At 44.9% G+C, this 15,175-nt stretch overlaps 1 protein-coding gene across 2 annotated transcripts in view; it reads right to left on the reverse strand.

Annotated features, from left to right (window-relative positions):
• The window catches only part of PFKFB1 (6-phosphofructo-2-kinase/fructose-2,6-biphosphatase 1), an 81,455-nt gene that overhangs the window by 7,497 nt on the left and 58,783 nt on the right, over nt 1–15,175 (reverse strand). The window contains exons 9-12 of one of the 2 annotated variants that reach the window (XM_077479504.1): nt 13,466–13,612; nt 10,795–10,899; nt 7,819–7,948; nt 5,882–5,941 (exon numbers count right to left, since the gene is read on the reverse strand). In XM_077479504.1, coding sequence (XP_077335630.1) covers nt 5,882–5,941; nt 7,819–7,948; nt 10,795–10,899; nt 13,466–13,612 — 442 coding nt within the window. Of the gene's footprint in view, nt 1–5,881; nt 5,945–7,818; nt 7,949–10,794; nt 10,900–13,465; nt 13,613–15,175 lie in introns of both variants that reach the window. The other variant, XM_077479496.1, reaches the window with a different exon arrangement.

Below are 15,175 nucleotides of genomic sequence, written 5' to 3' on the forward strand. Positions count from 1 at the left end.
TTTTGGAACTACATTTCCCATGATGCTCAACTACACTGCACTGTGCCAGTGCATCATGGGAAATTTAGTTCCAAAACATCTGGGGTGCCAAGGTTTGCCATCACTGGTTTAGATCCTTAAAATCTAGAATGGGCACGACATCCCCATTAGGCTTTGGTACCATGAAAAGGTTTGAATAAAACCCCAATCCCTGCTCTTGCGTGGGAACTACCACGATAACTTTTTGCGGCAATAGTCGCTCCAACACTAGAAAGAGTGCTTTTTCTCTGGTTACATTTGATCAGAGGAAACGAGGAGAGGGGAATTCTCAGAACTCTAGTTTGTAACCTAGAGTTATTGTGGAGAGCCCCCATCTGTCCTGAAAATCCTCCTGCCAAAGGCTTGAGAACTGTAGCAGTCTTCCCCCCCCCCCCCCCCCCACCCGAGCGGGGGCGCCCCTTCATAAAGAGGCTTTAGGGTTTTGTAGACTTCCTCCCCCAGGACTTTTGTTCCTGGGGTTGACTCTAAGATTTAGTTATTGCCTGACAGAGGAGGCAGTCAGGACTTCCTGGAGGCTGATGCTACTGGCACCGGGGAAAGAGCACGTTTGAAAGAGGGACATTAACTCCTCTTAACTGGCAAGAGGGTGCCTTTCCCACTAGAGATATTTTGGATAATAATTGTCCAAATCCTCTCCGAACAGCCTTGCACCACGAAAGAAATCCAGCCAGAAGCTTCTTACATGGTGATTCAGCTGACCAATCTTTCAACCATAAGATTCTATGCGCCAACCCAAGCACAAGGCGAGAGGTCTGGAGGATAGAATCTCTGAAAGCATCAACAGAAAAAACACAAAGCCGCTGGTAGGTTGGCCAACCCCCAGGCTTGCTGTTCAGGTAAAACCTTGAGGACCCGTTTAACATGGTCTCCCAAGTACTGACAAACTCAGATTGCTGCCCCTGCAGGTTGAACCTGTCAAGGAGAAAAATTGGCTTAACAGGAATTCCAATGTTTTATCAGTTGGATCCCTAAGCATCTGAGTGTTGTCAACAGGACAAGTCAGACTTATTGATATGACAGCGTCAATAGCTGGTATACCCCATATCTTAATAAATTTTTCCTCCATAGGATTAAGTGTCGAAAACTTTTTAGGAGTGAAAATATGTTTATCTGGGTGATCCCACTCAGAATAATAAGCTTTTCCAGTAAACTATGAACAGGAAAGACACGTGCAGTTTGAGGACTCTTCAGTGAACCCAAGAGGAGGCTTCTTTAACGAACTGATACGGACAACTTAAATGTGGAGCGGACCAATCCAGCAAGAATTGTTCATCCTGAGAAGCTGAAGAAGAGGGCCCTTCTCCACTTGATTCCTCAAAAGAGGAATCAGTCTCATCCTGATCCTCTGAGGGGGATTCCTCTTCCCCCCCCCCCCCCCCCCCAAGAGTTCCTCTGTTTGAGGGACCTGGGTGGCAGAGGGGGACCTAGTGCGTTTTCTTCCAGGATGCGATTAAGTCCACTAATCTTTACTCTAGCCCATTTATATTTGAGGAAAAAAAAACCTCCTGCGTAATGCATACAGGGGCTGAAGTGCCAGAAGCAGATGCAGGCCCTGACCCAGATGGCTCACCCTGGCCAGTTTCCCCAGATCCTTCAGGGGGAAGGTGCTGCAGAGGGGGGTCCTTAGAGCCTGAGGGAGATCCCTTTGAGCCCCTGTTTTTCACGGCATTTGTACTTCTGCCGATAGCGCCATGCAACAAAGGTAGCGGTACCACAAAAAAAAAAAAAAGTACTGACTGCTGGGCAATGTAGTTCAGCAACTGTCACTGCTACCAAGACCCAGTCTGGTGCTTAAGTAAATGCTGCCAGGGAATGCCTGTGTCCCAGACTCACATGCACCTGTCAGCTCTGTGTCCCTCCATAGGCTGTGTGCAGCTGAAAAAGAGCGCACTTCATAGCCAGCGATGTGGGCGTCTAACCACACCGACGTTGCTTTAACACTCTGCCCCTTCCCGTGCGAGCCAATGCTCCGATCCTCGGAACCTGCATGAAGGGAGGCTGGGCCGGAGGAGAGCAGGGCCAGTGGATGGGAAGCCGCTGAAATGGTGGCGGGCGTTGTAGAACCCCTGCAGGAGAACCCCTTCCCACATCCTACCTGGAGCATGGCTTGGAGGAGCGTACAGTATGGACACTCAGACAGATCAGGCATGAAAGGTATGTGCTCTTGACAGCCCCCGGTGGCGACTTTAGGCATAGCATACATTTACTTAAAGGAGAAACCTATTAGAACTAGAAAAATTCTTAAGGAGTCTCCCTTACCTTATCCAGCTGCAGGGTTCTGTGTAAGAGACCCAATCTTTACCTGTCACGGTGGGCTCAGTTTAGAGAAAAAAAACCTGCCAGGGCTATGGCTGAAAAAAAAAAAAAAAAAAAAAAAACTGGATTCCGGGGTCCAGCTCTCTAAAAAAGACAAGCGTTACAGGTAAAACCTTGTTTCTTCGGACACGAAGCCCGGGTACCATCCAATTCGGCCTGGAAGAGACACTTTGAATGGATCCGGTTGCATGGCTTTCCCCAGTGTAGGATATTCCAGTGGACCTCAGCACAGCACATCTTTACTCGTGACCAACACCTAAGACACTGGCAAAAAAAATCTGAGGTGCTCCCAGTAAGGGGAGGCGTTATATAGGGGGTTGAACTTTCTGTCTAGGATGTGCCAGTGTCCAATCACCTAGTGATACCCTATATAACCCATCAGTAATTACTGAGACTGTGTCCCGTGATGTATGAGAAAGAAACGATAGGTCTATATATTCACCATTTGGTATATGCAAAGTAATCAGTTTGTATGCTATAGATACTAAAGATGCATTTTACCAAACGGACTAGTTTTCCCCTGAATAGGTGGTACCTGGCAATACCTGCAATCCAATCCTCTGTAGTGCAACTGTACATACAGGTCCTTCTCAAAAAATAGCATATTGTGATAAAGTTCATTATTTTCTGTAATGTACTGATAAACATTAGACTTTCATATATTTTAGATTCATTACACACAACTGAAGTAGTTCAAGCCTTTTCTTGTTTTAATATTGATGATTTTGGCATACAGCTCATGAAAACCCAAAATTCCCATCTCAAAAAATTAGCATATCATGAAAAGGTTCTCTAAACAAGCTATTAACCTAATCATCTGAATCAACTAATTAACTCTAAACACCTGCAAAAGATTCCTGAGGCTTTTAAAAACTCCCAGCCTGGTTCATTACTCAAAACCGCAATCATGGGTAAGACTGCCGACCTGACTGCTGTCCAGAAGGCCATCATTGACACCCTCAAGCAAGAGGGTAAGACACAGAAAGAAATTTCTGAACGAATAGGCTGTTCCCAGAGTGCTGTATCAAGGCACCTCAGTGGGAAGTCTGTGGGAAGGAAAAAAAGTGTGGCAGAAAACGCTGCACAACGAGAAGAGGTGACCGGACCCTGAAGAAGATTGTGGAGAAGGACCGATTCCAGACCTTGGAGGACCTGCGGAAGCAGTGGACTGAGTCTGGAGTAGAAACATCCAGAGCCACCGTGAACAGGCGTGTGCAGGAAATGGGCTACAGGTGCCGCATTCCCCAGGTCAAGCCACTTTTGAACCAGAAACAGCGGCAGAAGCGCCTGACCTGGGCTACAGAGAAACAGCACTGGACTGTTGCTCAGTGGTCCAAAGTACTTTTTTCGGATGAAAGCAAATTTTGCATGTCATTCGGAAATCAAGGTGCCAGAGTCTGGAGGAAGACTGGGGAGAGGGAAATGCCAAAATGCCTGAGGTCCAGTGTCAAGTACCCACAGTCAGTGATGGTCTGGGGTGCTATGTCAGCTGCTGGTGTTGGTCCTCTGTGTTTTATCAAGGGCAGGGTCAATGCAGCTAGCCATCAGGAGATTTTGGAGCACTTCATGCTTCCATCTGCTGAAAAGCTTTATGGAGATGAAGATTTCATTTTTCAGCACGACCTGGCACCTGCTCACAGTGCCAAAACCACTGGTAAATGGTTTACTGACCATGGTATTACTGTGCTCAATTGGCCTGCCAACTCTCCTGACCTGAACCCCATAGAGAATCTGTGGGATATTGGGAAGAGAAAGTTGAGAGACGCAAGACCCAACACTCTGGATGAGCTTAAGGCCGCTATCGAAGCATCCTGGGCCTCCATAACACCTCAGCAGTGCCACAGGCTGGTTGCCTCCATGCCACGCCGCATTGAAGCAGTCATTTCTGCAAAAGGATTCCCGACCAAGTATTGAGTGCATAACTGAACATAATTTGAAGGTTGACTTTTTTTGTATTAAAAACACTTTTCTTTTATTGGTCGGATTAAATATGCTAATTTTTTGAGATAGGATTTTTGGGTTTTCAGGAGCTGTATGCCAAAATCATCAATATTAAAACAAGAAAAGGCTTGAACTACTTCAGTTGTGTGTAATGCATCTAAAATATATGAAAGTCTAATGTTTATCAGTACATTACAGAAAATAATGAACTTTATCACAATATGCTAATTTTTTGAGAAGGACCTGTATATAAGAAACTAACAGATAGCAATCAGCTTCTGTAGTCATTTCTCCCCCCATCACTGCTCAATACCACACCTTATTATTGGCTGGCAAAGCCACCCACCATAGTGATTGGAGGGACCAAACCAGAGCCAGTGACCACAAGCTGGTAACAGTTTACATAATATATCACCCAGGTTTTCAGTGGTACAGGGGATCAGAGGCAGTGTGTTATTCAGGGTAAGGGGCAGTTACTATTTTTTTTTAAAGTTTACTTTAAATACATAGCTTCTGCAGCCATATTCATCCTCAGGCTAGTGCTGTCCCCAGTGAGGCTTCTTTCAGACTTGAAAATCGCTACCAATCTTCTAGAAAGCAAAATGCAGTGGATTGCAGGTGTTCAGGCGACTATGTCGCTTACTAAATGCCCGTTTTTGACAAGTAACCTTCCAGAGACGGCGCCGTCCCTTGGACATCTGCCCCCCTCCTCCTTCCTCCAATTAGAAAGTGCAGCTCCCTTCGCATGCGCAGTAGGGAACTGGCTGTGAACCTGAAAGGTTTCACAGCCGGTTTCCCTTAACAAGAATGGTGGCGGCAGCACTCGACAGCAGATCTGAAAATAGGCTTGGGTGCCAACATTGCAGGAACCCTGAACAGGCAAGACAGAAAAAGTAATTGAGGACAGATTCTAATGTTCCATTCTCTGGAGCCTCAGCGGCACTGAACATGAACGAACATTAGACAGAGGCTACGGTTCATAAACAGAATAGTAAAGTTCACTATGCTCAGTTATCAGTAGACAAAAGCAATCAGTACCAACTCAGAAGAGGAAAGGGCAGGTAAATTTACCTGCCCCTCCCCTCACTTCCCCTCTACTTGTGTACCTGCAGCAGTCAGCGGGAGAGGAAAGCCAGCAGCTCTGCAGTGGGGACAGGGGGGGGGGGAATCAGATGTGGGCAGCACACAGAGGGGGATCGGTGCAGCGGGTTAGGAGGACAGAATGATTCACTGTCTCTCCCTTCAGCGGCTGAAAGCAGACGAGTGGGGGAGGAGCCGGCTTTTAGCTGCTAAAGGGAAAGATCCAAACAGTGCAGCCTTTTGTAGTTGTCCTCCCATTCCGCTGCACCAATTCCCCTGCTGCCTTGGCCCCCTAGAGGAGGCCTGGTAGTACCCCCATCGGTGGCCCTGGTTACACTTTATCAGCTGAGCAGTAACGACACTGCCAAAAAAAGTTTGAGCCACATTCACAGAACCAAGTAGAAGCTGGCCAAATAAACCACATTGCGTTCCATCCACATCAGAAACTGAAGAGACATAAAAGCAACTCCCTTCTGGCCCTTTGATATGTAAAGTGATCACTCACCATAGGCCACAGGCGTCAGTTTCAATACGGTGTGAAGAGGACATTTCAGGTATGGCAGTTCTTCTAGTGAGAATAAAAACATATTACACAGTGCGTAGACAGTCCTAAGCCTCGCTATCAAAGCATGATCCCATCAGCAGCCATTCCTTAGAATACAGCTATCATGAAAGTAATGTGGGCTCGCATAGTTTCCTGCTGCTTTCTGAAGATGCCAATTGCTTGGCTGACACGCTGATGTGAAGGCTTCAATGCTTTCAGTGTCACCCACCCAGAACAGCTACAGCAATAAGAATACAGAACTTACATTTTTTTTTGCATGGTTCTTTTGCCGGTCAGTCATTTCAGAAGCAACGGCAGACTACATATTTCCCCCCCACAAAGCTAGGGAGCCAGAACCTGCTACTCTGCTCATGACATCTACACATCTGTTTCAAAGGCTATAAGCTGGCCATAGACTGGCAATCAAATATTCCTGAGAAAGGTACATTGAGAGATGCATCTAGGTGCAGAAACAAGCAATCCTCACCGATTGTAACAGAACCATAAATACTCTTCCTTTCTCCCGTTTTGGAGATATTCAAGTTTAGGCGGGGGAGCACATGGTCGCCACATCCTATAATACACAAATCCGTTTGGGTATCTGTGCTTCTTGGTTCAATCATTAGCCGGGACAGGAGCCATCAGTGACAGCCTCATCTGAGAGCCACATACAGCAACACCTGCTAGCTGTCAATGTACGTATTCAGTGAAAGTCTCACAAGCAATAGATCACATGTTGCTGATTAACTTTGGCTGGGTGACTCAAGTCCATCCAAGCTAATGGATATGATTTTAGCAGGATACTCCCCCAGTCTTGTGACAACCCCATCCCTGCATCTCAACTGCCTCCCACCCATTCTATAAAACAAATAACAGCTGAGCAAAAGCACTGCTATTCTGGGAGAACATGATGGCCTCCCAGGGCCAAACTGCAGAGCGAGCAGTCATATGCTGTGAAAGGCCTGGTGCCATGTGACTATTAACCACCTGACAGTTATACACAAACTGATTTAATTTCTAGCCACTCATTGTGTACTATTGTAATGATCTGATTGGTCACAGTAAATCATAGTACAGACAGGGCTTCCCATAGACTCCTAAACCTTGTGGACAGCCTTCCCAGAACAGTTGGCCCTGAGGACAGGGTTTATTACCACTGGTTTAAGGGTATTCTTGTGGAGTGTGACCTGTTCTGCGATTACTGGTCTCGTGCTTAACCTGGCCTGAGAAGTGATTTCCAGCGTTGAGTCCCAAGTTCCAATGTTTGCTGGCTGGAGCGCCCCTCAGTTGTATCACATCAAAGCGTAATTGACCCTTGGAGCGCATGTTTGCTTGGGTCAATAGGAGTCGGTAAGCCTACATCTGTTTAAGGTGGTGGTGTCGGCACCAGGGTGTTTGCATTAAATATTCCTGTGGATTGGAGGACCTCTTGATTTTTTTTATTTGCACCAAGGGGGACTGCGTCTGGTTTTCCACTAAAGGACTTTTATTCTCTTTACATATATGTTCACATTGCAACTGTATAAATATTTTTCTTTTGTCAATAACTGTTGGAATTTATATTGGGCAAAATGCACGGGTCACACTTGTGATATTTTGCACACATTTGTTTTTCTATTTTAGCGCAACACTTTTTTCTTATATGAAGCGGTTATAGCGTCAAAGGGTGGGCCAACTCAATATTGAACCCTATGGACCAAGACTGGGATGCCATTAAAGTTCATGTGCACCTAAAGGCAGGTGTCCCAATACTTTCGGTGAAATCTATAGAGTTTTTTGCATTATTACCCCTTTAAAAAGGAGTATTGGGCACATAGTTGCAGCAATGTGGTGCTTGGAAAAAAGTGTGATATGTCATCTCAATACTGTATTGTGGAAGGATAATGGGCCGCACTCACCGGCTGTTTTGTCTAGAAAGTAGGCCAGCAGGCAGCGCATAACAGCTTGATGGCAGATCACCAAAACATTCTCTTGACGCTCCAGCTCCATAATAACTGGCTCCAGTCGTTGTACAATGTCCTCATAAGACTGTAGGAAGAAAGAACAGAACGCAACGTAACCGAGGGGGCTGCACATCATTCGAGGAATTGGGGGGGGGGGAAACGCACACCTCACCAATTTATAGTCTCCCTCCCCCCCACTTATACTTGCCTAGCCACACTCCCGCCCCACACTGCCGGAACTCCAGGCTAATGGAATAAGGCTTTCAGCTGGGGAAGCAGGAGTTTACCCCTCATGTGAGGGTGCTCAGGTCCCAGCGGCATATTAATTAACCCGATTGTGGTTATGTGAGGAGATCAATAGAAGGTGGTAATACCGTGCAAAAAATACACAAATTAAATAGGAAACAGCAGCGACAAACCATGCGATATAACTACAGCAAACGTTAAAAAAAAAAAAAAAAAAAAAAGAAGTGTAATCAAGTGAGATGTCTTCCCCCTGTATATTCGCCAACACCAGTTTGAACAGGTGGAGAATGCTGCAATGGATAACAGCCATTGATCATAACCAGTGAAATTATACATACCTGGGCAAGTAGAGCTTAAAGTGTTATGATACCCACAACAGTAAAATCAATCTGTACATGAAGCAAAGAATGCATTCATGGTGGCACCTAAGGGGTTAATCCTCTGCATTGTGTTAAAAAAAAAAAAAAACACAACACTGTTTGCTCCTGTCCTCTGATCCTCCCCTTCTTGCAATGCCCCAAAACATTTAAGAAGACATTTACTGGAGTCGGGCTGCAAATGCTCAGTTTGGCGTGTGCTGCTAGAGATTTTTTTTCTTCTTGGGAGGGTGCATGTGATCACAGGGCCAATTAACACTGTCCAGACAGAGGGTCAGGGGTTCTGCATCCTGATAGTTTTCATACTGCATCAGCTGTCCTATCAGCTTGAACCAGTGCTCAACACTGACAGAAGTCACAAGACTGCTATATACTGCTGATGAGGAAAGGTATTTAGCAGTTTATATTTACAAAAATAGTTACATTTCCATGTTGTGTACTGTGGGAAACCAGAATGAATGTAGGGTCCTGGGTTTACTAATTCTTTAAGTAAAAACACCATCACTTTTCCCTGAAAATGCAATGTGCTGTATAGCAGAAGGTTGGCCGGGAAGTGGTTCAGTTCTCCTGACTGGGCGTCATACGTCATCGAGCAGGATAAGCAACAAAATCGCGCGCAGCGATCAATGGTGTGGTGCATCAGTGTGACACTGCATTGTCCATCAAGGTAAAGAGCCTCTGAAGGAGGCTCTTTACACTATGATCAGCTGCAATTGGACACAGCTGATCACATGGTAAACTGGAAAAGCCATGCATCGGCTTCCCCTCTACTCGCGCTGACAGACACGAGTAGATGAGAGCAAATCGGCTGCTCTCCTGATTTGGGGAGTTTGGGTCTGCACCACCAAGGAGACTGAAATATGGCTATTGCCAACTTCTGCTTCTAAAAATATTTGCTCTGTGGGCTTTAATGCTCCAAGTCAGAACAAGTGAGCAGATTAGGAGTTCCGGCTTTGCATTCTGCAAGTGACTTAATGGTAGAACATCCAGGAGTCTTTTTAAAGGGGTTGTAAAGGTTTATGTCTTTTCACCTTGCATCCTTTGCATTAAAAAGGTAAAAAACACACACACACACACACACACACACACACACACACACACACACAGTCACACTTCTCCTCCTCCCCCCCCCCGTTTTACTTAGCTGAGCCCCAAATTGCTGTCAAGCAAATCCAGTGGTGCGGGGGGTGGGGCAGAGTCCTGCATTCGGTTTCAGGAGGGCGTCCGCAAGGTAACCCCCTCGGGAGAGCGCTTCTCCAAGGGGGTTATCTAACGCGGGGGGGAGCTGGAAGAGCCGCTGAGGTACCCCAGAAATTGATATTCGGGGCCACTCTGGGCAAAACGAGCTGCACATTGGAGGCAAGTAATGACATGTTTGTCATTTAATTTTTTTTTTTAAATATAAATAAAAAATATATCTATATTTTTATTAAAAAACTTAATTTCATAGAAATCCAAAAACCTAAGTGCTTTATTTATATTTAGGCCTCTTTAACAGGGCAGCTGCGATTCCGACCTGTCATCTGCCTGCTCAGCAGAGGATCTGTCAGTGGAGATGACAGGCCGGTGTACGCTCAGTTTATGTAGCGTGGATACGGACAGAGCCCACTCTGCTCTATGGGCAGACGAGTGCAGACGCTGCTGTCCATTAACAGCCATCTCCAATCCGCCTACAGAGAGGAGAACGGACCCCCCTCTCGGTCCGTTCAAAACAAACGGATTGGAGGTAGGCAGATGTAAATGGACACCAGTCCATTTTCACCTGCTGGTCCATAAGGGTGAAAAGACTGCCCAATCAGGTCTGCCTTAAAAAGCTAGACCCAATCAGAACAGTCGCGTTAAAGGGGCCTTAGAAATTGTTAATGAGAGCATGTTGAAAAGCTCATCTTTCTGTGCAGCCCAACTAAAATTCCATACGGATCCATATTTGCCAGCAGACAGAAGGTCATGGGTGGTATGCCACTTACGACTCAATTAGCATAATAGAACCTAAAAAAAGGGTTTGCAAGCACTGCAAATTATAAGCAATATTAAACCGCAGTTAGAGAGAAAAAAATAAATAGAAAATTTATAAAATAAATAAATCACTTGACAAGGTGCACCAGTGTGACTAGGGGCTTAATGCATGACTGGTAGAAAAGATAAAGTAGCAGTTTGCAAGCCTTCCTTTCTCCTGCCCAGAAGTTGATTTACTTGCAAATAATCTGCACATCTTCCCATAACATGACCAGTACTGTGCAAAGTGTCATTTGCACATTGTGCTGAAAATTCATTGTGACAGCAGCAGCTCAGCTTTCTCCACACTCACCTCTCCTTTGGGGTATCGGTAGCGATACTTGTCCTGGTCCCTTAGTGCAAATTCCTCAGGAAAATGATCCTGTATCTCTTCATAAGTCATCTCCTCACACACGCCCTGCAGAGATTAGATACAAAAATGATTCCTCATTGGAAAACAGGAAGCAAGGTCATCATCTCAAAGATGTACAGGATGGATAAATGATGGAACATGTTATGACAATGATCATTCTCAGCAAAAAGCCAATAAAAAAAAGTTAAATTACATGGTTGGGGGGGGAAGGGGGGGGGGGAATACTTGCACCCTGCTAAAAGGGCCCAACTCCCTACTGAGAGAGGGGGGGTAAGATGCACTATGGAAGCCAATATATTCTTGGAAATTTTAAATAAAATAAAATCAGATATGTAGGAACATGTATAAAAGGTGTATAGGGAAAAACTAAAAAAAATTTGAAAAATACACAAAAATAAACATGAAAAAAATATATGTGGACGACAGAAGGGAGCTGCCACTACCCTGTGTGACCAACCTGGCAGATTGGAAAAGAACGTAAAATACTGGGGTGGTAGCTACGGCGCTCACCTGCTAAATTTGTACACCTGTGCCGTGTAAAAATCAATTTAAACAAGAATGTGTAACTGAATAAGTGTGTATATCATCCAAATTGCTGAATTGTTATTTGCAAATTACGTGAAAAATACAAATAAAAAAAAAAAATATATATATATACCAGTGTGCGATATTTAAACATATACATATATTTACACATTCTTGTTTAAATTGGTTTTTACACGGCACAGGTGTACAAATAAATTAGCAGGTGAGTGCCGTAGCTACCACCCCAGTATTTTACCAACTCCCTACTGGATGACCTACTTGAGGGCCCTCCACCCCATGTAGCGCGCGCTCTCCTCCGGCAGGGCCCTCCACCCCATGTAGCGGGCCCTCCACGTGTACTCTACCAGTTATAGCCCTCTGCCCTTCTAAAGTGTTAACTGTACATGTACTACGATTTTATGCTATGGAAGCTTTTATTTCTCCTTGGGGATCCTGTTTCATTGTGCTTTCATTGGGTGGTGTAAGTCTGTATAGACGTCGCCAGTGTTCACTCAAGGCCCTGGCTGGTATAGATGGCTGTGTTATCTACTATAACTTGGATTTACCTCCATTTGTCCCTTTGACATTTTTCAATAGAAAGGGAGGAGCAATACTCCAGGGTTTTCATCTGAACAAAAAAAAAAAGGGGGGGGGGGTGAGATTCAGTTTTACAACTTGTTTTGATGGAAATTGCCTGAGGAAAATACCTCTAACCTTGATTTTCTCTTTTCCTTCCTGTTACATCTGCAGAACAGGATTACAAAGAAAAACTCTCTAACAGAACACAAACTGCATTAAAGTGACAGGGGACTTAGGCCCTGTTCACACCTATGCAGGTTGCATTTGTTTTTCAATACACAATTTTGAAGAAAGTCTATGGAACCAAAAAGACAACCTGCTGGTCCCTGGCCCTTTCTTATATTATTTTTAATACATACATGCATACATACACACACACACACAGATGTGAATGTTACTCATAAGAAACAATGTTAAATGGACTTTAGTGTGTTTCTGCAAAACGCACAAAAAAATAAGTAAATAAAATTCATAGGTGTGAACCAGGCCTTTCGAGCCAGCAGGAGACAGATGCATCGATCTGATGCTGCATCCACCCAAGTACGAAAAGAAACACAAAAAGCTTCTCTTTTAAAAAGGAGCACCCTGCAGATTGCAAGAACAATGTCTGCAGACTCTCAGCAAAGCGGTTTTCCTGCATCACCCATACGGGCAAACAGTTACTCAATTGCAGGAAGCTCAATGAACTAAGAGCACTCATTTACCAAGAGATACAAACCATCTCCTGCAATAGAAGACTAGTTGTAGTTCATTTGTAGAACTCTGAATGAATGATGCAGCTGTGGTAGATGTAGCGCTATTTTCTAATTGTGACAGCGGATGTGGAGAAAGGAACCCTAGCCCACTGGTCGGGGAGGGGCGGGGAGAACGGGTGTGAGGAGAAGGATGCTGAACAGGTTACACCCCAATTACAGGTGTAACATGTTCAGAACAGTTAATAAAGTTTAAATAAGGAGTCTGCTGAGAATAAAGGAAATAGCCTCTACATGCATCCCTTCATGTTTTACCGTTCTAAGTTTCACAGAAGACCGTGAGGCTCCTTTCACACTAGCGGATCTGTGGTGGATCGATTTTCCGAGGACAGGGAAAGGAGATCAGCAGGCATTCAGGGGGCGATACCACCAACTGATGCCAGCTTTTTTTTTTGTTTTATTTGTTGTTGTTGATGTTTTTGATGTTTTTCATCAATTCTAAATTGCAGGGCTGCCTCACAACTGAAAGCAAGCATTTAACTTGCGGTTGCAGTATGGCCATATTCACTTACATAGGCGGCATCACCTGTCAAGATCTGCATGTAGCGTTAAAGCTGCCACACCATAACCTTTGTAATGCTTCACCACGTCCGCTTTTAGGTGGGATCAACCACCTGTTACCACCCCTTGGCCGCCTATATGAAAAGAGCCCTAGAGAAAATTCTCTGCTACAACAGTTTTCTTTAAACAAGAGATTAAGGCTCACATAAAGGCATTTAGTAACAAGCCTACAAAAGATCATCCGTGCAACTTACTGCGTCAATCTCATTCAGCGCCTTCCACTGCTCATACGGGACGTGCAATGCTTCTGCTGTCTGGATGGTTCGCTTCATATGACTGGTCCAAACTTTCAGGTCTGGGATCTGCTGAGACTTGATGAAGTTTCCCAGCGCATGAGCATACTGCAAGAGAACAAGAAAAAAAAAAAAAAAAAAAAGTATATATTTGATCACTTTAGCCCATTCTCACACACAGCCATCCTTGCAACCGATTTTCAATAATCGCCACCACCAGATCTGCTCCAAGGACTTGGCCCACTGCTGATTGTCACCATTTTCCCCAACTAAAGTCTATGTTCCAATACACAGTTGGCACAGCAGCTCTAAGTTAGACGATTGTGACATTTGAGATTAATCAGCTACTAGTAGATCTTGTTTCAGGAATTTTGTGGATCTGTGCCCTACTACTAAGAATTCTGCAGCAAAGGCAGACAGTCTGCCTTCACACCTAGGCACTTTACAGGTGCAAAAAATAGCTCCTGCATAGTGCCTGTAAAGAGCCTCTAACTCCAGTGTGAAAGCACTCAGGCTTTCATGTGGTGCGCTGGCAGCATGCAAAAAGTCCTGCAAGTGGCATCTTTGAGGAGCAGTGAATACACCACTCCTACAGTACCCCTGCAGCGGCGCATTTAACCTCTTTTGGCCGTTAGCAGGGGTTAAAAGTTCCCCGCTAGTGGCTGAAAAGTATAGCAAAAACTAATGTAAATTTAATCTCAATATAAATACAGCTGTTCTGTGAAGCACTCCAAGGTTTGTTAGTGAACAGACAGCATCACAAAGGCCAAGGAACACACCAGACAGGTTGGGGATAAAGAGAAGTTTAAAGCAGGGTTAGGTTATAAAAATATACCCCAAGCTTTGAACATCTCACGGAGCACTGTTCAATCCATCATCTGAAAATGGAAAGATTTTGGCACAACTGCAAGCTTACCAAGACATGGCCGTCCACCTATACTGACAGGCCAGGCAAGGAGAACATTCAGAGAAGCAGAAAAGAGGCCCATGGTAACTTTGGAGGAGCTGCAGAGATCCACAGCCCAGTTGGTAGAATATGGCCACAGGACAACTATTAGTCGTGCACTCCACAAATTTGGCCTTTATGGAAGAGTGGCAAGAAGAAAAACCATTGTTGAAAGAAAGCCAGGAATCCATGTGGGGGGGACACAAACATGTGGAAGAAGGTGCTCTGGTCAGATGAGACCAAAATTAAACTTCTAAGCAAAATGCTATGCATGGCGGAAAACGAACACTGCACATCACGTTGAACACACCATCCCCACTGTGAAACATGGTGGTGGCAGCATCTTGTCGTGGGGATGCTTTGCTTCAGCAGGGCCAGGGAAGCTGGATGCAGCCAAATACAGGCAATCTTAGAAGACCTGTTAGAGTCTGCAAAAGATTTGGAGCTGGGGTTCACTTTCCATCAGGACAACGACCCTAAACATACAACCAGAGCTACAATGGAATAGTTTCGATCAAAGCATATTCATGTGTTAGAATGGCCCAGGCAAAGTCCAGACCTAAACCCAAATGAGAATCTGACAAGGCATGAAAATTGCCGTTCAGATACTCTCCATCCAATCTGACAGCTTCAGATATTTTGCAGAGAAGAATGGGCAAAAAGGTCACTCTAGATGTGCAAAGTTGGTAGAGACATCCCCAAAAAAGACTTGCAGCTGTAATTGC

This window comes from Lithobates pipiens, unplaced genomic scaffold, assembly GCF_037356315.1.
Source record: "Lithobates pipiens isolate NorthernLeopardFrog02 unplaced genomic scaffold, aLitPip1_a1.2 Scaffold_1, whole genome shotgun sequence".
NCBI lineage: Eukaryota > Metazoa > Chordata > Amphibia > Anura > Ranidae > Lithobates > Lithobates pipiens.